This window comes from Hyperolius riggenbachi, chromosome 5 (assembly GCF_040937935.1).
Source record: "Hyperolius riggenbachi isolate aHypRig1 chromosome 5, aHypRig1.pri, whole genome shotgun sequence".
Classification (NCBI taxonomy): domain Eukaryota; kingdom Metazoa; phylum Chordata; class Amphibia; order Anura; family Hyperoliidae; genus Hyperolius; species Hyperolius riggenbachi.
This window is the reverse complement of record NC_090650.1, coordinates 349,182,574-349,206,542: the sequence shown is the minus strand read 5'-3', so window position 1 is coordinate 349,206,542 and position 23,969 is coordinate 349,182,574. Positions and strand designations below refer to the sequence as shown.

Sequence of the window (23,969 nt, the reverse complement as noted above, 5' to 3'; positions counted from 1 at the left end):
GCATGATGATGATGCTGCTGCTCTCCCCTCTATGGCTTTAACATTCCTTTTTTTTTCCCTTTCTAGACTGGATGATCTGACTAGATAGAAAATGGCAGATCCCAGCAGTGCACTGCAGGAGGAGGATTTTTAGATCATCCTGGCCTCAGCTGAGGCTCCCATTTAGAAGAAAGGCAGGAGGACTCTTGTACATAGGCAGAACAGCACAATTCAATTAGGATTTGTACTACAACACACTTCTCCTAACTGCTGTAGAGCCTGGAGCCAAACTGTAATCATGAAAGGTTTTATAAGCCATCATTCTCCCCTTTAGTCAGGCCATGCTGCTGAGAATATGCCTGCGACCTCCAGAGAATTGGGATTATAATCAGGAATCGCTCACTGTATATATCATGCCAGCTCTGCATCCCCGAGCCTTTCAAAGTTAACAAGGCTGCATCCCACTCAAGGGAGCTGGGAGTTCTCGGCGCTGACATTTGTGAAATATTGCTTGGAACAAAGCCCAGGAGGCACTTGTACAGATTAATAGCAGAGGTTAAGCCCACCATCCACTTTGACACTGGCTGGCAGAGAGTTAGCGAGGGAAGCGGTGCTGGAAGCTAAGTTTATGGAGATCTATAACACGGTGTGGCCATTATTACTACAAATATGGCTTTTGCTTTATTTATAAATCAGTGTTAAGCATTTTCCCTCCCCTCTTGCATCTCTGAGATTTTGCAAAACGTGGAGCGACTCAGAGCTTTAACGGTATCACTGTGAGGGGGAGGAGCTGAAATAAAACTTCCAGCAAGAAATCTTCCAAAGTTTGCAAATTAAACCACACAGCGTGTCATTTTCCTTGCTTTGTTTATAATGCTTATATTACTGTAGAGTTTAACAGCCAGATTGCATTTTACTTTTAAAGAGAAGCTGAGCCAAAGCTCAGGTTCAGAAACACATACTTACCTTAGGAGAGGGATGCCTCTGGATCTTAATGAGGCTTCACAACGGTGTCCTCTGGTCCCGTTGCCGCTCATGGACCCTCCAGCTGATTGGGGCCTTGCTCTTCTTCAGGCACAAACGTGGCAGCAGAGAGCCCCTTGTGCATGAGGGGCTGCGGCTTACAGCGCAGGTGGGCCGTACCCAGGAGGTGCCACCCTGTCACGCTCATGCTTAAAGAGGAGTGCGACCCCAATCAGATTACCGACATACCACTGACGGCGATTTTTTGAGGGTCCGCGAATGGCATCGGGAGACTGGAGGACCCAGTGAGAAGCCTCATTAGGACCCATAAGCTTCCCTCGTCTTAGGCAAGTATGAAAATTTGTACGCAAGCTTTGGCTCTGGTACACTTGAAGACTAATACTAGTTAAAGTAAACCTGAACCTTTCTATCATGCAATCTCACCTCTTCATGTTCCATGTAACCAAGTTATATTGATTTACTAATATATTTACTAATGCACAGTCACACAACCTAGCTTGTTTGAACTGCAGAATGTGCCGTTTGTGTCATGGGGGCTGCCATCTTGCCTTTTGCAAATTATGAAAGTGATGACTTCACCAACATCGCACAACTTTTTTTACACTTACTCTAAACAATTTTTGCCTCTAAGAATCTTGGAAATAACATGGAGTACCCGGGAGGGAGGGGCTAGTGCTGGAAAAAGGCTTACCGGTATACTGCTGACTGAGGGAATCAACAAGACAGAGTAAGAATATCTGAGTGATGGGATTTTACAAACACTAAAGATATGTTTATGATCTTGGCTGAGAGAAATATTTTATTTTAAAAAGAGGGACTCAGGAGATCATTTTACGCAAAATTCATTGGAAAGGGCAAACTAAAAACATTTAAAAGCATGCATCTAAAATGTTCCATATCTGTACTAGAAAAACCGAGCAAATATTGTCAGTGGACCCCTTTTATAATACAGCTGACTATCATTGCTCCTATCAAGCAAGAGGATAAGACTTCACGATTGGCTGCCATTACCCTTGGCGGTCACAGGCAGCCTAGTTTAAATATTGTACTCTAGTTAGCTGACCCAGGTAGCCATTACTATTTTGAAGCAGTGGATTGGGTAGAAGGGATGGAAGTCTGAGTCAGACTATGGATCTATTTATTCTAAAGCAACCTGACAACAGGCTCTGCAATGAGAATGCCTTGCAGACTGTTTACTCTATGAGTCATTCCAGCACCTGAACAGCTACTGGTTATACTGCAGGAAGGGCAGGATTTTTCATCAGAAGTCACAAGCTGATTGGCTAATCTTTTTATGTTGACGGACAGAGTATTCATCTTCAAGTATTTGCGTGCTATCTACTCATACGTCTGCTGTGCAACCTACTGTCATGTTATCTGACATTCAAGATCCTGCTCATGCTTATACGTTTAAACACGTGTGCCGTCAAGGGTGTTTGATGCGACTTTAACAAACTGCCACGTCTTTTACATGGGGTCTACTGTATTTTTACACGTTTAAATGCCCATACAGTGAATATTATATGTTACACCATTCATTCCTATACAATATATGTGCTTTCTAAATTCCCCACACCACAAAGCACAGATGTGAGCAACACTACTGAAAACAATGGTGCAGATCCTTCCATTCACATAAAAGTGCAGTCTAATGTGCAGTGTGGTACCCTGAGACTACAAATGGTACAATGTCACAAAAGCGGCAAACACCAATTATTAATCACTGATACAAATCATTTATTCCCAGCTACTTCATGCTGAAAATGCTCGTCTATAAGGAGTGGCAGACATCAGCGTAACACAGCATTACCAGCCATTCACAGCTACACTGACTGCTCTCTCCCAATAGCAAGGCATTTGCAGAAGTACCGGTATATATTGGTTAGAAATGGCAATTAACAACCGCAATATGTCGCACATAGCACATAGGCGGGGTTAAGGTGCCCATTAACGCTGCAATGTTTTGTGAACAATCATATTTTTGATCAGATTATTCAGATCATATTGCATGAAAACAGAGATGCTGATAGGTCCAATCGATCCTGAATGATCGCATTATTGATCGTTTAGCTAAAAAAACTGTCACTGTCTTTCAGTCTGATTGATCCTATCGAAAATATGATCGTTCACTAAAAATTGTAGCGATTGTGGGCACTTTTATGCAATTAATAACGAATTTCAAAGCTAGTCAATCCAATCCAGAATTAATTTTTAGGAACCAATTCTAATGGCAGCAAAGTATAATCTCAAAGTTGGGTGGAGCTGTAATTTGTAAGGTGCATTAGCTGCCTGGTTCCTGGAATTTGTCCAATCCTAGCGCAAGGCTTTATAAAAGACTAATGTGGGGATATACATTTAAGATAAGCGATACCGGATATTGATAATTTGCCGCCTTGCTATGGGCACCACTTGATTTCAGCAGAGATCTAACCCAATAAGTATTTTCCTGCAGCAGCTGTATGATTTCTACTACTCACTGCAATACAAACCTTTGAAGCATTGCTCTTATGCTGCTCCTGCCTGTGCTCACTCCCAAACACACAGGAAAAGCGGCCCCTGCTTGCAGCCTTCCTGCGCTCACTCCTGCTCAACCTCACAGGAAATGCTGCTTCTGCTTGCAGCCTTCCTGCGCTCACTCCCGCTCAACCTCACAGGAAATGCTGCTTCTGCTTGCAGCCTTCCTGCGCTCACTCCCGCTCAACCTCACAGGAAATGCTGCTTCTGCTTGCAGCCTTCCTGCGCTCACTGCCGCTCAACCTCACAGGAAATGCTGCTTCTGCTTGCAGCCTTCCTGCGCTCACTCCCGCTCAACCTCACAGAAAATGGCCTTTCCAAATCAATGCTTATTAACAAGGTTACCTATTTCAATTAATTGTTGTTAGATTAACGAACAAGATAGGGACTGTAGGTTCAGTCTTAACCTGAATCTGTTCATAAGTCAAAACACTGCGCTATCTTATCTGTCCCCTGCACCTCCTCCATGCCCCCCCCCCCCCCCCCGCGTACCTTTCTGTGTTACTCCTTTTTCCCCATGTCAATCTCTGCCCCCCCCCGCATCTTAAGTGCCTCCCTCTGCCCCCCCCTGTGAACTTCGTGTACTGCAGCAAAAACATTTTACTAGTTTAAAAACTATTTTTTTTTTTTTTAGTTAAAACAAGTCGGTTTTCTCAAAAACTACAAGGACTTTTTCAAAAAACATTTTTGACTTCTACCCACAGAATTAGATTTCCCATTTTTGGTCTGCACATTTTCATGTAAAATGTCTCAGTGTAATTCCCCTCAATTATATTATAATAAGAAAAGAAGTATGAAGTCAGTTATGCATTGCTTTCAAGTATACCCTCGTGATGAAAAATTGTTAGTTCTGATCTGCCTCTGAAATAGAGTTATCTGTATGTTGTTAAATACTCTTTTGTAAGATTAAAATTGCACTGCCTGTTTATTGGCAATCTCATAAAAGGCTAGGTTGCCCTATAAAGCATGTTATAGAGATCAGCCAACTCCGCTCATCTCCCAGAATTCCTGCACGGAGTGTTTATGACGCCCGGAATTCTGATGAGGCACAACTGGGGCTTACCATGCTTAAAGACGCCAATTAAAAGGGATTTATCAGCTTCATTATCCCACCAGTCTGTAGGAACTTCTGCATGGAATGGCTCCGGTATCCAAACATCCACCTCGCTGCAAAGAGAAGAGTTAACAGACATGTCAGTCTCAGACCTACGTTCTGCTACCTATAACTGCCACACACTAGCCGAGGGGCTGCTCTGCCATTATATTTGGCAGCACAGTTGCTTAGACATACCGCTGGGAACAGGTGAAGGTAAGCAGTGACCAGCAGGATAACACTAACCAGTCACAAACAAGCTGAATGAACACTGAGACTTTAACATGTCTGCCAGTCTCATTCCTGTCAAAGTAGATGGCAACGATTCCAGAAACACATTTTAGCTTTTAACCCTCAAATCAGGCTGCATTTTACTACCTTGGATTGCTCTTATTCCTTGATTACTGTCTCCACCCTAATCACCTATCACTAGCTGAAAACACCTGCATTTAGGGCTGTAAAGGAAACATGAAGTTAGAGCATTGTAAAGGTTGCTAATTTGAATTTTTATCATATCAATCGCTGGCAGTTCTGCACTCTTAGGGCTCATTCACACTACAGAACGCATGCACGAATGTGATTTCACAGTCATCGCACGGAATGCACGTGGTGGTGCGCTAAAGCGCAGACGCCGGCAGCTGCACCCATCGGGGAAGCGTATGCGTCGTGCAATAAAATGTTCCCAGATGCATTACAACATAACGCATGGGAACACACCTGTAGTGTGAATGGTAACATGGAAGTCTATGGACTTTCATGTTGCCATGTGGATCGTACACAATGTGCAATGCGTCAAAACTGACAGCGCAGCACATAGTGTGAATAAGCCCTAATACTTGGATTTCTGACTTTGTTGCATACTACAAGTTCCTGGTCATGATTGATTCCTCCCGATGAAAATCTAGCACAATGTCCCCCAGCAAAGATGACAAGGTCATTAGAGATCTGTGCTGCTATTCTTTTGACTGCATTTTTGGGGTACTACCCTTTCCAGTACCCTCTGTAATTTCCAGCATCCCTACTTTACTCTGCTCCTAAAACCCCAGGTGAAGATGAAAAATCTTTACAGTAAATAGCAGTAAATTCCTAATTTATTCAGTCCACATCGGATCATATGATATCTCTGTTGAACATTCTTGGAGATTTTACAAAATGACTTAGTACAATTACATTTAGAGAAGTTCTTAAGCCAACTCAGTTTATTCTGAAACTGCCAATCTACCTTACTCACTCTTCCTTCCTCAGTTGCAAAAATATTTGACTGCAAACATACAGTCCAGGTCAGCTTCCATGCAGCCTGTGGCTCTTGTGGGAAATAAATCCAGGACACAGCTGCAAAGCAAGTGTGTTCACCTTTTAGCAACCATTTTCAAAAATTGCAAATTGGTAGCTTTATAAATGCTGTGACGCTCTTAAGCATTTTTAGTTTGTGGAAGTGCATATGTCAGAAGTATCTGTGTCGGAACCTCCTCCAGCAAAGGCCCTATTCAGACGGTTCAGACACAGACAGCCATACACGTGTCACTGTTCAGCCACAGACAGCCATACACGTGTCACTGCTCAGAGTTATGAAAAGCAGTTGACAGGCAGTAAATTCAGGAATTTGTCAAAAGCTTGACAACTGCCTGCTGCATGGGCTGGGCAGCAGCAGAGACCAAATCCTTAGTGCAAATGCCTGTTGGTCATGCCTCCACTGTGCTCTTAGGCGTTTCAGTACAAGTCTATAACAGTGGTTGAGCACATGAAACCCAGTGATAGGTGCTGCATGCAACCTTCAACCCAAATGAATTTGGAAGGTAGGCACCGAAGAGCACTCGGGGAAGAGAGGCTAGATGGTTCTAAACTCTCTGCTACTGGAAGTCACCCTACAACACTACTCATCTGAACAGGCCCAAATCTGGTAAGTAGTGCTGGGGACAGGCACAGATTCTGAGGATACAAGGACGACCCCTGGTCTGATCTCCTGGCATGCACAGATCTGGCCAAACAATAATGGCCACAGTGGGCACTATCAACAGAGAAGGAGATGTAGATGAACATTATCTCTGGTACAAAGTCATAACTAATTCAGTAAAAATGAAATAAACTGTAAGAGGTCGTTCATACTACAAGAGCTTTTCTAAGCGCTTGTGATTTTAAAAGCTCTTGCTAATGTAACGCTATGTGTGTGTTTTCACTGGAGCGATGTGATTTTGTAAAAATCCCCCATAGCAATGCAATAGCAAGAGCTTTAAAAATCTCTAGCGTTTAAAAAGCTCTTGTAGTGTGAACGGGAACGGGCCGAAAGTGATCCTTATGGAATCTACCATTTGTATTCCCTTTCTTAAAATGCCAGATATCTGGCTACAAAGCTGTTCCCTCGCCTCTAATTTTTCCTGAATCACCAACCCAGAACAAGCTTGCAGAACAGAGACAGAGGCGCCAGGCTATGTACCGGACCGCATTGGTGATATGCTCCTATTTATTGCCTGAGGAAGTGGGATATACCCGCGAAACGCGTTGCACCTTGTTCGGAGTATGTAAATAAACAGATTTTTGCTTAAAACAGCAATTTTTGTGTCTGTTTTGGAGGGGTAAGTCCACCGCTACCTACTTCATTTTAACCATTTTAAAGAAATATTGTTTTTACCCTGTTGGCGCCTCTGTACTACTTTTGCAGAACAGGTGTCCCTGTGGCTGCATGCTTATTCCGGGGACAACACATATACTGCTGAAGGTTAAGGTGCCCAATTTTACTTCTTCCATGTAGTAATGACTGCTTGCCTACACAGTCTAGTCACAATATTTAAAATCTGTTGGCCCTCATACTACATATAAGTGGTAAAATTGATCAATTATTGGCTAATCAAAACTGGATGTGTGTTATGCACCCTAAAAGTTAAAGAGTCTGAAGCCATTTTAATTACCTCTATTTATTGCGCAGTTATCTTAAGCATTAAGACCATACACAAAAAAGGGGGAAGAAAAAAACCTATCTAGGCTATCTTTTATTGAAAACCTAAGGGCATGATCTTTGACGTATAGATATAGGTCATTAAGTTCTTATTTGTGTTGCTTATCTTAAGCATTATCTTAAGCATTAAGATCAAAGCTGATTCACCGCATTTCCGTGGCAGAACAAGGTACTTATGCACCCGAAATCCCGGGGCAAAATTCTGCAAATGTTGCTTCCTGGAAGAGGCAGACCTGTGCACAGTAACTCTGCCTCTGCTCCAGTCAATCTTCGCCTCTCCCCACCATTCTAAATCTTCTTTCACTGAGAGGGGCGGGGAAAGGCAGAGATTAACTGGATTAGAGGCACAGGTACTGCGTAAAGCTCTGCCTCCCCCGGGCAGCAAAATCTACGAGCTGAAAAGTTGTGGAATTTTGCCACGGGATTCCGGGGGGATAAATACCTTGTTCTGCCGTGGGGATGCGGCGAATGCTTAAAGGGAACCAGAGAGGAAGCACCCTTGTGTATTTTACCATGTATATCAGTAAGAACATTAGAGAAAACACTTACCATGCTCTGTTTCCTCCTCACTGCTAAAAGTGTCTGTTAACAGCAGTCACAAGAATCCCAGACTGAGCAATTAAATCTGGCTTTGCTGGGAATGATTATAGCTGAGTCATTATAGCAAAGCCACAAGGGGGCAGGCTTGGGCTTGAAATAACACCACAGAATACAGACTTAGCTATAATCTTTCTGTAGCAAAGCTAGACGGAGCAGCCTGACTTCTCAGTCGGGGATTCTTATCAGACGTGATAACAGTCAGATTACACAGAGAACAATGAAACAAAGGGCAGATTAGGTGTTTACTGTCATGTTCCCACTGATTTATAAGGTAAAATACAAGAGGGTGCTTCATCTCTGGTTCTCTTTAAGATAACTGCGCAATAAAAAGAGGTAACTGCAATGGCTTCAGACTCTCTTTAAGCAGGCAATATTTTACATGGAAATACAGATAGTAGCATTCCCACTCTCACTTTGGACTCCTCCCACTCAATTTAGCAGAAAATGTAACGAGTGTGTGAACGCCTGTGTGTTTTCATTCATGTGCATCTCTATAACACCATGTATAGAAGGAGTCCAGATATCATTCATTTCCAGCATCCTGTATAGAAGGAGTCCAGGTATTCCGTTTTTTTTAGCATACTGTTTAGGGCTGGTTCACACTAAGAGCATGGAGTTTCTTCACTTTTTTCTTTTAAATACTAGCAGTTCTAAAAGAGATGTCAAAGCTCTTGTGTAATGAAATCCTATGAGAGTGTTCTCACATAAGCGTTGAGCTTGCACCATTTTCGCTTCAATGCAAGTGATAGGAAAAATTGCAAATTGCTTTAAAAGAGCCATGAACAGCAATTTTGTGAGTGTTTTTCAAGCAAATTTGCTTAAAAAAACAAACAAAAAAACCCACCATTCAGTTCCGGGTCAGAGTGCACTTCCTGTTTGTCTGCACACACAAAATAATAATTAAAAAAAATGGGAAAAAAAATAAATCACAAAATAAAAATGCATATAAATTTGCAAATCGCTCTAAAAATTCCAGGAATCGCATAAGAAAATCACTCACAAAAGCGCGTAGTGCTTGCGATTTGTAGTGTGAACTAGGCCTAAATGAACAAATATTGCCCTTCAAAGAATGCAATATTCACTGTTGTGAGATTTCAAACATAGAACATATGATCCGTGTTATGCTAATGCCATTTCCTCCTGAAGATAAAAATAGAAAGAAATAGACAAACGGAATACAAAGTAAACAGGTTGAGCAGCAGCATAGGCAGGAAAGGGTTAGCAGAGATCAGGAAGAGATGGGGGTAGAGAGAGAGAGAGACCAAGAATGTGAAGCATAATTAGTAACAGCAGGTACAGACCTTGCTTTCTGTGACAAGGACAAGCCGTACATCCACTAACCTTGAGTCAGCACCCTCCAAGATTTTGTCAGCTTGGTCCCCTATCACTTCTTGCCTGAGATAGTACAGCATGCGGACACGCAGCAGGACCCTGGAGAGGAAGAGGAGAGAGGGGGTGAGGGGAGAAGTTCTTAACTTCAGAATTGTTTGCCAACAGTGGCTTTTGGCAGCTGCTGCTGTTCATCCATCATCCTGCCAAGGCTGATTAGCCATGCTGTATGGTAGGCTTGAAGCGTGACAGATGGTGGCATATAATCACCTCTGTGTGGTGCTTTCTGCTGGCTTCCAACGGGCCTGCCTGGCAACGGCTCACGCTGCACAGGGAGGGAGCAGGCTGGGCCCAACCCAGGCGCATTACATTTAGTCCTACCTAGTTCAGCTTGTGAAGTTCAGACACGTACTGCACCGCTGCCTCTGAAGTACTGGAGCAAGTTTGTAAACAACTGAGCAGATGGCTTTCAGTAACTGTTCTGCTTCATTATCTCATAAAATTTCCTCAGCTGCTGCCTTAATACCATTTTTGGAAGCACATCAGAAGTTGCAAGGATAAACGAGATCTATAATCTGTTTTTTTTTCCTCCCTGTCTTTTTTTAAACCACTGAACAATAAACCCTCACAATGGGATGGTGGGTTTTTCGGATTATATAACTATTTGTTTTCTGTAAGGAAGCCAGTTTTATAGCACTATAACCACTTGCAGCCCCGCGCATTGCAGGAAGTCCGCAGAAGCTGCCAGGTTTAACTATATGTTGCACTGGGGAAATCCATGTCAATGTCAGTTTATAGGTGAACTTGAGCCCGTCGTTCAAGCGCAAGCATCTGAGCACATTTATAAAACTTCCTTAATTCCACCCTTGTCAGACCTTAAATCTTAAGGTAACACAGCCCACGCTAATTCTCTACTTGTTGGGGGGAGGTGTCGGGGTCCTCAGCCTCGCTGTCACATCTGGAATAGGATATAAACAGCTCCATTATTCTCCTCGCTGAATGCAAACTGCCATCCATATAAAGCGAGCAACGCAGGGGGAGTACATGGCTTGCAGCTCTTACTCATGACCTGGTGACATTACTGTGGCATGAGGCACCCTTGTGCAACAATTTAAGTGGACTGGAACTCAGAACTTCCTCTCTGATCTAAAAGATAAGCTACAGCATAATAACCTTTACAGAAAAACATTTCTTTGTTACAACTGATACAAATCCTGCAATCATTCTGCAGTGTGTCTACTTCCTGCTTTTGTGGAAGCAAACATGTTAACATAATGAGCTTTCAAATTAGCATGTCTGCCATGACAGTCAGATCAATTACAACTTGTGATTAGGCTAAACTCTCTAAATACATACATGGTGCATTTTTCAAGGTTTTCCTCCTATCCTGTGCAAGAGTTCAGGTCCACTTTAAAGTGGATCAGAGGTAAACTTTTACTCATTGCATAATTGTGTTCCTTTCATATAGTTTATAGGGCATTCCTCAAGCCAAATGTTTTTGTTTTGTTGTATCACTCTAATTCCCTATAAACTAAACAAGCCTCACCCACAGATTTTCTAGAGTGCCAAGGCGCTCAGTCCCAGGTAGTAAGGGCTTATGGGAGCTCAGTCTGGGCAGGAGGAGGTTACTAGCCAGAGATTTCAGGGGCAGAGGGGAGGAAGAGATGGGGTTTAATCTGTCACAGGCTGAGGGCTGAGATGCTATCAGCTTGCCTGTGTGTAATGTGACAAACAGAACATGGCTGCCCTCATTGTATCACGGGAATAAATAATCAAACTGTTGAAGCTGTTTGCAGCTAGATTTGCTGTGTAAACTTTAGATAAGATATATAGACAAGTTGTTACAGTTTTTCATTTCTGATCCGCTTTAAGGCAAAACGCAGTCCGAGGGAAAATGTTATATGACCAAAGAGGATATAAACAGCCAGAAAATATATGAAAGTGGTCCTGATTAGCTATGATCAATTCGATGTAAATAATGCTTCCTTGCATTCAAATTTCATGTAAATTACTTGCATCTTGAGCTTGGACCAATCATAACTTCCGGTCATGCTTTATTGGTCCAAGTTCAAACTGCATAACATTTACATAAAGTTTGAATGCCAGGAGAAATTATTTGCATCTCAATGAATATCCCTAGTCCTGTAGTAAATCTGGGCAACATAAACTGTGTATATAATAAATGACATAATAAAAAGTTGCTTTCAGCGAAAACTGCATAGCTAAATTTTCAAGAGCTCCAGAGGATGAAGCAGGTGTAAGCAGAACTGAGTGTAAAGGGAGCTGAGCTCCAAAGCTTCCTGTTGGCCAGTGAAACCTTCCATACAGAAATGCTCAATGAGATGCAAATTATTCTGAGTTGATACAGGTTTATTCAAATATTTAATGCAAATTTATGCAGCCCGAAAATGCAACAATCTTAGCCTGTGCCAAGGGGTAATTCAATTGGTCCATTTTCAAACTTAATATATTTCCTTAATCCTGCATTAACTTGGAAAAATTTGAATCTCATTGACCTTCCCTAATTCCATCATTTCACAGGACCAATAGGGAGGTTTGAGAGGTCAAAGAGGTGGAAATTTAGCTTGACACTGGGAAAATTCCTCCTGACACTCTTAGCTACAGCCGTACTACTTCTGTGTACAGGATTTTAAATTATAAAATAAATTATTCATGTAGTTTTCAATGGCAGCGACTTGATAATGGATCATCATATACCCAGTTTTACTACATACAGGGTCCCTTTAAAGTGAAATTGTTACATTACACAGAGCCCAGCCATTCTGCGGTCTTTAAAGATGCTATTACCTTCGAGAAAATGTGTCTCTACTTGTTTCTGACTTATTCCAATAGCATGCGTCAGATCAGACGGCTGCCTGCAGAGGGGTTTACCACAAAAAAAGGTACTAATTTCCAATTTATTTCTCTAACCAATGACATTTCATGTAGTTCTCCTTTAAGTACACCTAGGCTATTACTGCAAAGGGGTGGAATGTTTAGAGTTTATAAACAGTAAATCCCCTGGTGGTAGCTTTTAAAATGGATCAGCAAAAAAATCACACTTTACATAAATCAATAGAGCAAATGTCAGTATTACCGAAGCACATTATTCTTTTGAGTAGGAAAGACTGCTTTCTTGTATGAATAAAGGAACATTGCTCGCATATTTGTACTTCCTGTGCCCTTCCTGCAGACGTGAAAGATGGGGAAGGGATTCAATCGCTTTACATCAATAGGTGCACAAAAAAAGAGCCTATAGCTTAAACTAGGTACAGTGCTTGAATGAGAGAAAAAGATTGGGCAGACTACCATAGGATCAGTAAGCATGGCTACCTGAACTCTTACTCAGGGAATACACACTGTGTTTTTTTGCAAGATTTACTGTCCGATCGATTTCCATTCACTTCTATGAGAAAGTCGATCAGAAGAACAATCAAAAATATATCAGACCCGTCAAAAGTTATCTATGGAGCCCTCTAGCTGCAAAAAAAACCCCACCTTATTGTGTATTCCCAGCATTACGCCTCGTACAAGCACACACAGAACTGCCTCTCCCAAACTCCCCCCCCCCCCCCCCCTTCCATGGGTCAGCATGAAATGAAGACTGCCGAATCATCTTGTCCAGGCCACAACAGAGTCCATTGTTCTCCTTACCCACACATTGCGAGATAAAGAGTGACGCTTTTAAGCCACACCCCTGCCATACCCCTAGTCACACCTTCCCACACCCCTAATCAGGCATACCATAAAGAATTCATAACAAAATATGTAATTTATCATTCAAACCAAACTGGTCCTCTTTATAACTACTTTTCCTTTGTATTAACATTTGAAAATAAGAAATGTATTGATTTAAAAGACTTAAAGTTTTGAGTTAAATAAATTTTTTCAGTAGAAAAATACAAATGTATATAGATCTTTACATCAGTCCTGAAAGAGGGACAAATGAAGAAGAAGGACAGAGGGACAAATGAGGAAGAGGGACTGTCCCTCCAAAAGAGTGACAGTTGGGAGCTATGCATGGTTCCTCCACCCCCTCCATAGCAACAGGTTAGTGATGTGCCTGTACAGGACTCTACCCCAAATAGAGTCCTGATCTTTGCAGGTGACAGTAACTGTGCGTGTGTACACACTTTACCATGCCCTACTGATTCACGTGTGCCACGACTAGGACTAACTGAAAGGCCTGCTTTAAATGAAACCACATATTACTTTACAAAAATAAAGAAACATCTTCACTACATAGGGAATACCGAATACAATAAATGTGCCTCATATTATTTAGCCATTAAATTTTACAGAGCCACATCAACACAACATGCAGACAAGCCTGTTTCAGAGTTTTGGTCCTCCTCAGTACATGGCAGGTATGGATATAGATATAGGCTTGCCATACACCAGCAGTTCTGGATGTAAGCCTGGCTACAGGGGCATGAAGAGATCATTTGCATATTCAGTAATGCATTGTGGGTAACCACATTTGTTCACATAAAGCAGAATTATCGCGTATACCTTCTGTTTTAAAGAGACACTGAAGCGGGGAAAAAAAATATGATATAATGAATTAGTTGTGTAGTACGGATAGTTACTAGAATATTAGTAGCAAAGAAAATAGTCTCATTATTTTATTTTCAGTTATATAGTGTCTCTTATAACATTGCATCATTCGCTAATATTTGCAGTTTACGCACTACTCAGCATTCTAAATGATTTTACAAAGCAGGCCAGTGAACTATTCGGCTGCATTTCCACTTGTGCGGTGCGAATCGCCGCGGTAAAAATTCGCATGTGGATGCGAATTTCGCATGCGGGTGTATGCGAATTTTCATGCGAAGTCGCATGCGAATTCGCATGGATGACGATGTATGCGAATTTAACCATGGCAGTGCTGGTGTGCTTTTTCCATTGTTTCTATGCGAATTCGTATGAAAATTCGCATACCCAAACCGCATGCGAATTTCCTATTAAATGCATTGTATGCGATTCGCATAGTGGTATGCGAATTCTGATGGCTCTGCCATCCAAATTTTTTCTGCACAGAAAAACGCACAGGAATCCTGACAAGTGGAAACAGTCCCATTCACTATTATTGCTATGCGAATTTGCATGCGAAAAACGCATGCGAATTCGCGATAGTGGAAATGGGCCCTTCAACTGTCCTCTGCAGAGAAAAAGAAAATACAGTGACTGACAGTTGAGATAAAAAGCTTCAGAAGACAGAGCTGTCTGCGACTTTGAAAGTCGTGGAGCTCAATGGCTCCTTTGCGTAGCTAACAACTGGAGTTTCTTAACTCTTCCTGTACTGGAAACAATATTAGAATCAGAATCAGAATCATATTTATTTCGCCAAGTGCGGTGGTTGCCGCACCCGGAATTGTTTGTGGTACACATCGGCATGTAGTATAGTACAAGTGCATAGTGCAGGGAGAAAATAAAGAGAGAAGAAATTTACAAAGAGAAAGTCATTGACCATAGTAGTGCAAAAAACAAAACAAAAACAGCAAACATGCAATGAGCAAACAAAAAATAAGACTATACAAGCTATTTTGGCCTAGGTGACAGTCATCCTAGGGGGCTACGCTGTGTGATGTGCACGAGTACAGTTGGAGTTCAGAAGGAGCACTGCTTGAGGGTAGAAGGAGTTTCTGTGCCTGGAAGTTTTGGCGGGAATAGATCTGTAGCGACGGCCTGAGCGCATGCGGTTGAAGAAGTGACTGCCGGGGTGGCGAGGATCATTCGTGATCCTGTTTGCCCTGGTTCTCATCCTGGATTCGTAGAGGAGGTCCAGTGGTGGTAAGGGAGTACCAATAATCTTTTCCGCGGCATTTATGACCCTTTGTAGCTTGTACTTGTCACTAGACGTGGCTCCACCGTACCAAACGATGATGGAGGAGCAAAGGATAGACTCGATGGTTGCCGTGTAGAAACTTGACAACAGCTCCTGCGGCATACCAAACTTCCTTAGTTGTCTTAGGAAGAACAGCCGTTGCTGAGCCTTCTTTTGGCATTTAGTGGTGTTTTCGCTCCATCTCAAGTTATTGGTGATGGTGGTGCCCAGAAAGCAGACACTTGATACTCTTGTGACTTCGGTGCCTTCGATGTAGACCGGATTTAGAGGGGGGAGGCGCTTTCTGAAGTCCACAACCAATTCGACAGTCTTTGCTGCGTTTAGGACGAGATTGTTGTCCTTACACCAGTTGCAGATACGCTCGACCTCGCTGCGGTAGGCCCGTTCGTCATCACTGTCGATGAGGCCAAGGATGGTAGTGTCATCTGCGAATTTGATGACCTTAACACGGTCGGCAGTAGGGGTACAGCTGTTTGTATACAGGGAGAAAAGGATCGGAGACAGTACGCATCCTTGGGGGGCACCAATATTTGTGGTCCTCACTCGGGAGAGGCAGCTGCCGAGTTTGACTTGTTGCGTCCTGTTAGTGAGGAAGTCCTTGACCCAAGCACACAGCGTAAGATCAATCCCTAGTCGCGCTAGGTTGTCGTGCAGGATGTTCGGGCAGATTGTATTAAAAGCAGAGCTGAAGTCTAGGAAGAGGAGCCTGGCGTAGGTGTTTGGTCTGTCCAGATGTTCCATGATGAATGCCAGGCTGGTGTTGATGGCATCCTCTATGGACCTGTTTGCTCTGTATGCGAATTGAAGTGGATCTAGGAGAGCATCAGTAGAGTCTTTCAGGTGCTTGAGGATTAGTTTTTCGAAAATCTTCATAACAGTTGGAGTAAGGGCCACGGGTCTGTAGTTGTTGAGATCCATTACTCCTGGTTTTTTGGGCACCGGAATGATGGTGGACCTTTTGAGGCAGGAGGGTACTATGCCTACCGACAGGGATTTCTGGAATATAGAGGTCAGTACAGGGGCCAGCTGGCTAGCACAGGTTTTCAGGCACATAGAAGACACTCCATCCGGGCCGGAGGCTTTCCTGGGGTTCAGCTTCCGGAGGTGCTTGTGTACATCAGACACCTGGATTGCGATTGGTGCTGGGAAGACACAGTCTGTTCTGGGAGTGGATGCAAGGGCCTGGGGTACTCCGGGGGTGGTCGCCTGGTTTCCTGAAGGGATGGGTTGGAGTTCAAACCTACAGTAGAATTCGTTGAGTCTGTCGGCTAGATCGAGGCTTGGGGGCGCTTGTTGAGGGGGAGGTTTGAGGTTAGTGGCAGCTCTAAGGCCTCGCCAAACTTCCCGTGTGTTGTTTGACCGGAGGCTGTGGCCCAGCTTGTTCGAGTATTCCTTCTTTGCAGCACTAAGTTCGCGCTTGAGGGTGTATCTGGCTACTTTGAACTCGTCTGGCGTTCCAGACTTGTGTGCTGCCTCTTTGATTTTCCGGAGCCGGCGCAGCTTGCCATTGAACCATGGCTTGTTGTTAGGGTAGTCCCTGAAGGACTTTGTGGGGATGCACAGCTCCTCACAGAAGCTGATGTAGGAGGTGACATTCTCTGTCCATTTCTCCACGCAGGGTGACGCGAGGGCATCCCAGTCAGTGCACTCAAAACAGGCCGTCAGCTGCAGCTTGGCTTCCTCCGTCCACTTTCTGACAGTCCTGAGGACCGGCTTGGATGACTCAAGGTGCCTTCTGTAGGTAGGTATTAGGTGGATTAGGCAGTGGTCAGAGTTACCAAGGGGGGGCCTTTCGAATGGGTTTGTACGCGTCCTTGAGGACTGTGTAGCAGTGGTCCAGGGTGTTTTGGTTTCTGGTAGGGCAAGTAATATGCTGTTTGTAGCGGGGCATCTCCAAGCGGAGGTTCGCGCTGTTGAAGTCTCCACAGATGATGAAAAGGGAGTCCGGGAGGGTCGACTCCCACCGCAAGATGGTATCGCTGAGCGAACCTAGAGCAGTCTTGGTGTTGGCGTCAGGAGGTATGTACACACCTACGAGGACGTAGGAGGAGAACTCTCTTGGGGAGTACTGAGGTCTGCAATTGATAAGTAGGAGCTCGATGTCTGGGGAGCACTGTTTGTCCATGATGGAGGTGTTTGTGCACCAAGTGTCCTTAATATAGAAGCAGATACCACCCCCTCTCTGTTTACCGGAGAGTGCCTTGTCGCGGTCTGCTCGGAAGAGGTTGAATCCTGGTAGTAGGAGTGAGTTGTCCGGGATGGTGTCATTCAGCCATGTTTCAGTGAAGCAAAGGGCTGGGGTGTTGGCGCCTAATGAGCGATTGCTGCTGAGTAGTATATGCAGTTCATCCAGCTTGTTCGGAAGGGAGCAGACGTTTGCTAGGAGAATCGCTGGGATGGGTGAACGCAAGCCCTTCTTTTTGAGCCTCACTTGTACCCCTGCTCTGTTGCCCCTAGGACGGCGCCTCCTGCCCTTCTCCATGAGTTGGTTGATATGGGCCCAGACAGTGTCCCACAGGGATGCATGGGTAGCTACGCTGCAGGTTTCCCAAAGCAGGAGTTCCTCTCTGGTGTGCGTGATTTCCAGGGGGGGCAGCAGCTTCCGAGCCATTGGGCCGTGGTGGCAGGAACTAGGTCTGCTGGGGTGTGGGGGCCCGTGTGTGGATAAGGAACAGCAGTGCCGATTACATGGGCGACAGCTGCGCAGTGGGTGCAGTAGACAGAGCGGACAGTCCTCAGGCTGCAGAGGAGAGCCCACAAGAGGTGCGAAACCAAAGACGAGTGCGGGAGCCCGCAAGAGGTGCGAAACCAAAGACGAGTGCGGGAGTGTTACGGGGCAAGGGGTGCCTCTGCAGAGGTGGGTGGCCCAGAGTTCAGGAGGTGCTTGGGGTACCCGACCTCAGGTGCTTGGGGTACTCCAGGGGGTACTTGTCTGGCAGTGTGGAGTGGATGTCAGCGTAGAGGGGGACAGAGAAGCAGCAGTGAGTGTGCAGGGCTAGCAAGTGAGTGTGCAGGGCTGGCATAGTAATCAACACCTTACCAGGGGATGGCTGTGATGGTACGGGATCCGGACCAGGAGCAGTGGTGCAGGGAGACCTTTGCTCGCTCGTGGAGAGCTGCAGCAGGCCGGAGCTGAGGACTCGGTTTGAGCAGGAGATGGGAGCAGGTGGAAGAGTTCCCTTCAGCAGCGCTGGACTGGCGAACGGGTGCAGCGAAGAGGCACAGCACGTGGAGATGGTCGGGCGGCGGAGCTTCCCCTCCGATGGTCGTCCTGGCCAGTGCCACTGCAGCAGGGATGGAGGCTGGCGACCACGTGTTGGGCCCTCCCGCAGCTGATGTGGGAGCCGCGGGGGTTGTTAAGCAGGGCCCCGGTACTTCACCACACAGCACGGCACGTGGAGATGGTCGGGCGGCGGAGCTTCCCCTGGGATGGACGTCAGCGGTGGTGGATGTCGGAGGCTATGTGGGTGCCGCATTAGATGTTAGGATGCTGGCTGGAGGCAGGATCGCTGGTCTCGCAGGGCAGGTCGGAAGAGTTCCCTTCAGCAGCGCTGGACTGGCGAACGGGTGCAGCGAAGAGGCACAGCACGTGGAGATGGTCGGGCGGCGGAGCTTCCCCTGCGATGGTCGTCCTGGCCCGTGCCACTGCGGCAGGGATGGAGGCTGGCGACCACGTGTTGGGCCCTCCCGCAGCTGATGTGGGAGCCGCGGGGGTTGTTAAGCGGGGCTCCGGTTCTTCACCGCACAGCACGGCACAGATCAAGAGGGGGTTGACGTCTCTGCTTCGGCAGGGCACTCTTCTGTTGGAGACCAGGGACACGTGGATGGCTTCAGCGGCAGTCGGGATGGGCGATCACAGGCACTGAGGAAAGGTAAGGGTGGAGGCTGATCCTCGCCTGTTCGGATTAACGGTGGTTCTTTGTCGCATTAGTTGTAGGGATTAACGGTGGTTCTTTGTCGCATTAGTTGTACCAGGACACTACACTACACCCTATGACTATAACTAAATAACTATAACTAACTAAAACTAAGACTAAAGACAGGAAACAGACAAAAACTAGAAATAGCCAGGTGCCGATGTGACCGAGGCTGCCTGGGTGGGCGCCATCTTGCTCTCCAGATGTTATATTAGACGTATGTCTCTGCTGATAGTGTTTTATTTATTAGCTGTACTACACATACAAATCATATTTTTTTTCCCGCTTCAGTGTCTCTTTAAGAGGGCAGATTTTAAGTAGGAGGGCTTTTTGGTCTCTCTTTAGTCCCCTATACTTTCCTAGTGATTTCGGGTCACCCTGAGCTGCTTGGTTATTCTTTTTGTGTAGGAAAACAACATTTGAAAGTGAACAAGAATAATTTATGGCCCATACTGAAAACGAAGGAAAGTTTAATCCAGGTTTGCAAAAAAGCTTTTCTGACAGCCTTAATTTGACACCTTTGTAAAAAATGATCTCTAGTTCCAAGACAGGACTGAGTGTGATCAGAGCACTACAAGTCATAAGTGCCTGATTTATTGTATATGGCTCTACCCCATTAAATGGGGCTCAGGGGGGCAGCTCACTCCAGTACACACCCTAGTGCAGATCTGTGTAGCTGATTGCTCTTCCCCCACACTCACAGGACACGGCAAGGCAATCTGCACTAAACATTCACATTAGCATAAGAACTGAACTTTGCAATTTTCAATTAAAAAAAATTCCAGCATCTTAAGCCACTGATGTGACCTTGTTCTAATAGAAGGATTACCACAAATCCTCATAGACAAACTATTCAGATACTCCAGCAGAAGTGTGCATGGCAAATGCTGAGAATGCAAGGCTAAATTGCCCAGCGCCCACCAGCTTACGTGATTAACATTTAAATGTCTTATTTCTCAGGCCCGCAGCTGGCCAGATGTTATGGATATTCTGCCTGAGCCGTGTGGGCTGTGACCGGCTCATCTATCTATGCCGACAGACATGCTCAGTAGGCGACCGGAGCTGCTCATGATTCATTTCTGCATCTTGAGTTACAGCGTCATCTCTCTGCAGGTGCCGGTCTTATGGCCAATAATCGGCAACAAAGCTAACAGCTGCTGGATGAGTGGAGTGCGGTAGCACTCATGCTTTGGTAACAAGATCCTGCTTTAGGTAGCAGTGCACAGACTGCACTACCGTCACAATACCCTGACTCACTGGAAGCCTGGGAGGAGACAGGGATGGATCCACATGAGATCGGAAAGGCGGACAAAGCTGTTCTCCTCCAAAAGCCATTCCTGCATTGCTGAACTGTAAAGGACACCTGAAGTGAGAGGGATGTGGAGGCTGCCATGCTTATTCCCTATTAACCCCCCTGGCGGTATGGTTATTTCCAGATTCTAAGGACTTTTTAGCAAGTTTCAGACCCTAAAATCAGAGAAAAATCATGCCGCCAGAGTCTCTGTAGCAGCCCTTGCTCTCACTCACCCCCCTGGGCTCCAGCGCTGCAATTTTACCTCCGTCCTCCAGGAGGCGCTGTAACCCTGTAGTGACATTGACGACAGCAATCTCACCAGTGATTCAGAGCCTCAGCGGACGCTAAGAAGAGTGGCTACCGACGTCTGGAGCCCCCGGGAGGTGAGTAAAAACGCCCGCTGTGCGCTATACTCTGCATTGAGCACCCAGCGGCTAGCCCAAGCATAGCTCGGAGTTAACCGCCAGGGAGGGTAAACAATCCTAGTTGCCTGGCATCCTGTTGAACATTCATGTATGAATCACAACTGAAACAAGCCTTCGGCAAATCCAGTCAAATACAAGGCAAACCATCTGATCTGCATGCTCGTTCAGGGGCTATGGCTAAAACAGGTTAGTGGCAGAGTATCAGTAGGACAGGCAGGCAATGTGCATTGTTTAAAAGGAAATAAATATGGCAGCCTCCATCTCTCTCTCAGTTAAGGTGTACTTAAAACTGAATGTGGCAGCAGTTTACCCAATTTCTGCTCCATTCTGCTGGTTATTCATGGATAAGCCCAGATACAAGAGAGTGGTTAGAGTTTGGTGAAAATGTTAGACAAAATGGGAAAATGCTAGAGCAGTCCTATCAGGTTTGCCTTTTTCTTTATTGGTGAGAGTTTTCTCCCTTCCTTTCTCTTAGGAGGTTGGCACTGGGGCAAAAAGTGAGGTTATTTACAAAATACTGGAGTGGGTAACCACAACAGAGGTGCAGGATAAATCTCCTACTTGAGCACTTGGATGAATGTAGTGGTAAAGAGTGAAATAGCTTCTCATCTTATCCTAACCTTCCCTCCCAAAATGACTTACCAGTATCTAATCTCTCTCAAAACTAAGCGCTACCTTACCTTCCCCTGATGCTTGGGGCTAACCAATCTCTGACAGGAATACCTTCCCTCTCTGTAGGACAGTACATTCTACTAGACAAGAAGCGGAGGTAGTATATTGCTAACAGTCCCTTGTATAGTGGCTGAATAGAGTACTGGTTAAGAACACCGCCTTTGACATGGGAGACCAGAGTTCGAATCCTGGCTAGGTCAAGTACCTATTCAGTAAGGAGTTCAAGGCAAGACTCCCTAACACTGCAGGGTGGCCTCCTGAGCGCGTCCCAGTGGCTGCAGCTCTTGAGCGCTTTGAGTCCGACAGGAGAAAAGCGCTATATAAATGTTCGGATTATTATTATTATTATATTGTATATAGCTGTACAGTTAGCCCACTGTTCTTAACCCTACATTGTCTAGCATAAAAACAGAAAAAGGACCCAGTGCTGAAATGGACTAAAAATGTGCCACAAACTAAAACCCTGATTTAGTGTTCTGTCATTTCTAAGAGATCCTTTCTATTTACTGCTAATGCACGCCTTTAATGCAAGCTTATATGGTTAATAAATGACTCTTCTAGAGAGCATCTTAATTTTGCCTACATCAACTTTTCTTGATACAAGTGAAGTTATAGGAAAATAAAAACATCCTAGAAGCAATGTCTGAACTCGATTCAAAGTAACATCTCAAAATGACATTTTCTATGTCTTGTGAACATTTAGTAGCAAAACACGGTAATGTATGTCACCATACAGAAAATCACAAAAGTAAACCTCGGTCTACTTATAAAAAGGGACCAACATCTTTTCATAAAGGAAAAAAAATAATAAAACGCGTCTACAACATGGCTCTCTGTACAGCCAATGGCCCCATATTAGCTGTGTAGCAGTAGGGATGATCAATGAGATGCAAATATTTCCAAGTACATGCAGGATTATGTAAATTTGTATGCACATTTATCATTGGAAGGAATCTGACTATGTCCTTCAGTGCAAGCCCTTTGCTCCTATCAAAACCAACTGGTACTCTGAAGGTGGCAAAAGAATGCAGAAAAAAAAAAAAAAAAAAAAAAAAAAAAAAGATTTGACGTGCTACAAGCAAAGCGTTGCATTGCATCTTTACAGAGAGGAGGTTTCTATCATCATTTACAGACACCTCTAATCATGTGGTGCTTGAGACAGGGTTCATGGACACCCTCAAGACACCAAATTGTAAACCAAAGCCTCACGCTTGCTTCACATAGTAACCAGTCATATTTCAGATTTTGTATTTGTTAATCAGCAATAGAATAATGGCACGTGGAAGCAGCACCGAGATTTAAATAGACACTGAAGCGAGAATAAATCTCGCTTCAGTGCTTATATTCAGCAGGGGCATGTGTGCCCCTGCTAAAACGCCGCTATCCCGCGGCTAAACAGGGGTCCCTTACCCCTCAAATGCCCCCCTGCAAAATCTACGACCAACTTGGTTGTAGATTTTGCTGCTCTTGAGGCAGGGCTAACGGCTGCAGCCCTGCCTCTCAGCGCAGTCTATCAGCCGCCTCTCCCCCGCCCCTCTCAGAGAAGGAAGACTGAGAGGGGCGGGGGAAAGGCGGAGATACGCGCTGACAGACACGCGTGAAGCAGGGTTGCGGCCATTAGCCCTGCCTCAATGCGGAAGCGCTGCCCGGGACTCCACGAGGGGATTGGGGAGGTAAGGGACCCCCGTTTAGCCGCGGGATAGCGGCGTTTTATCAGGGGCACACACGCCCCTGCTGAATATAAGCACTGAAGTGAGATTTATTCTCGCTTCAGTGTCTCTTTAAGCGGAACCAACATCCTCACCTACATCGAGGAAGACAAATGCAGGTGACAAACGCCCCCCTGTGCACCAAACAAGTGTTTAAAGCCGAATATATTACAGGACAGGAAAACAACAGGTAAGTCTCTTAGTGGAGGTAATTGTAGTAGGGGTGGATGAACACCCTGTAGAAAAAGTCACAGGAGACAAAAAACGGGAGCCCAGTAGTGCAATATGTCAATGACCACAATAAAAGAAAATAAATTAAAAGCACTACTCACAAAGGGAGGTTGCTGGGGGCAACCAACCACAGGAAGCAGGTGGAGACAATAAACCCAACTCCACTCGGGGTGGTCCTAGCCAGAACCGGAAGGATGGTCGCTCTCTTAGTGGAAAAAGGGGGACAGAGTCCACTGTGGGGACTCCACTGGTGGTCTGCCACCTCCCCTCGGACAGGATGTGTTCGGGGGTATACTTAGCACGTAAAAGGGAAAGAGGCGCCCTGATGTAATAAAAGCATCTAAAATCAGCTTAAAATCGAAAAGTGATATGAGGTAGCTTACCTCAATGACGAAACCTCTGTAGTTAATACAAGGGATTT

General features: G+C 45.0%; 1 protein-coding gene across 2 annotated transcripts in view; it reads right to left on the bottom strand.

The window, feature by feature from the left end:
- Positions 1 to 23,969, bottom strand: part of CHD7 (chromodomain helicase DNA binding protein 7) — a 257,707-nt gene that overhangs the window by 22,782 nt on the left and 210,956 nt on the right. For both annotated transcript variants that reach the window (XM_068237430.1, XM_068237431.1), the window contains 2 exons: positions 9,465 to 9,554; positions 4,541 to 4,644 (listed from right to left, as the gene is read on the bottom strand). In XM_068237430.1, coding sequence (XP_068093531.1) covers positions 4,541 to 4,644; positions 9,465 to 9,554 — 194 coding nt within the window. The remainder of the gene's footprint in view (positions 1 to 4,540; positions 4,645 to 9,464; positions 9,555 to 23,969) is intronic.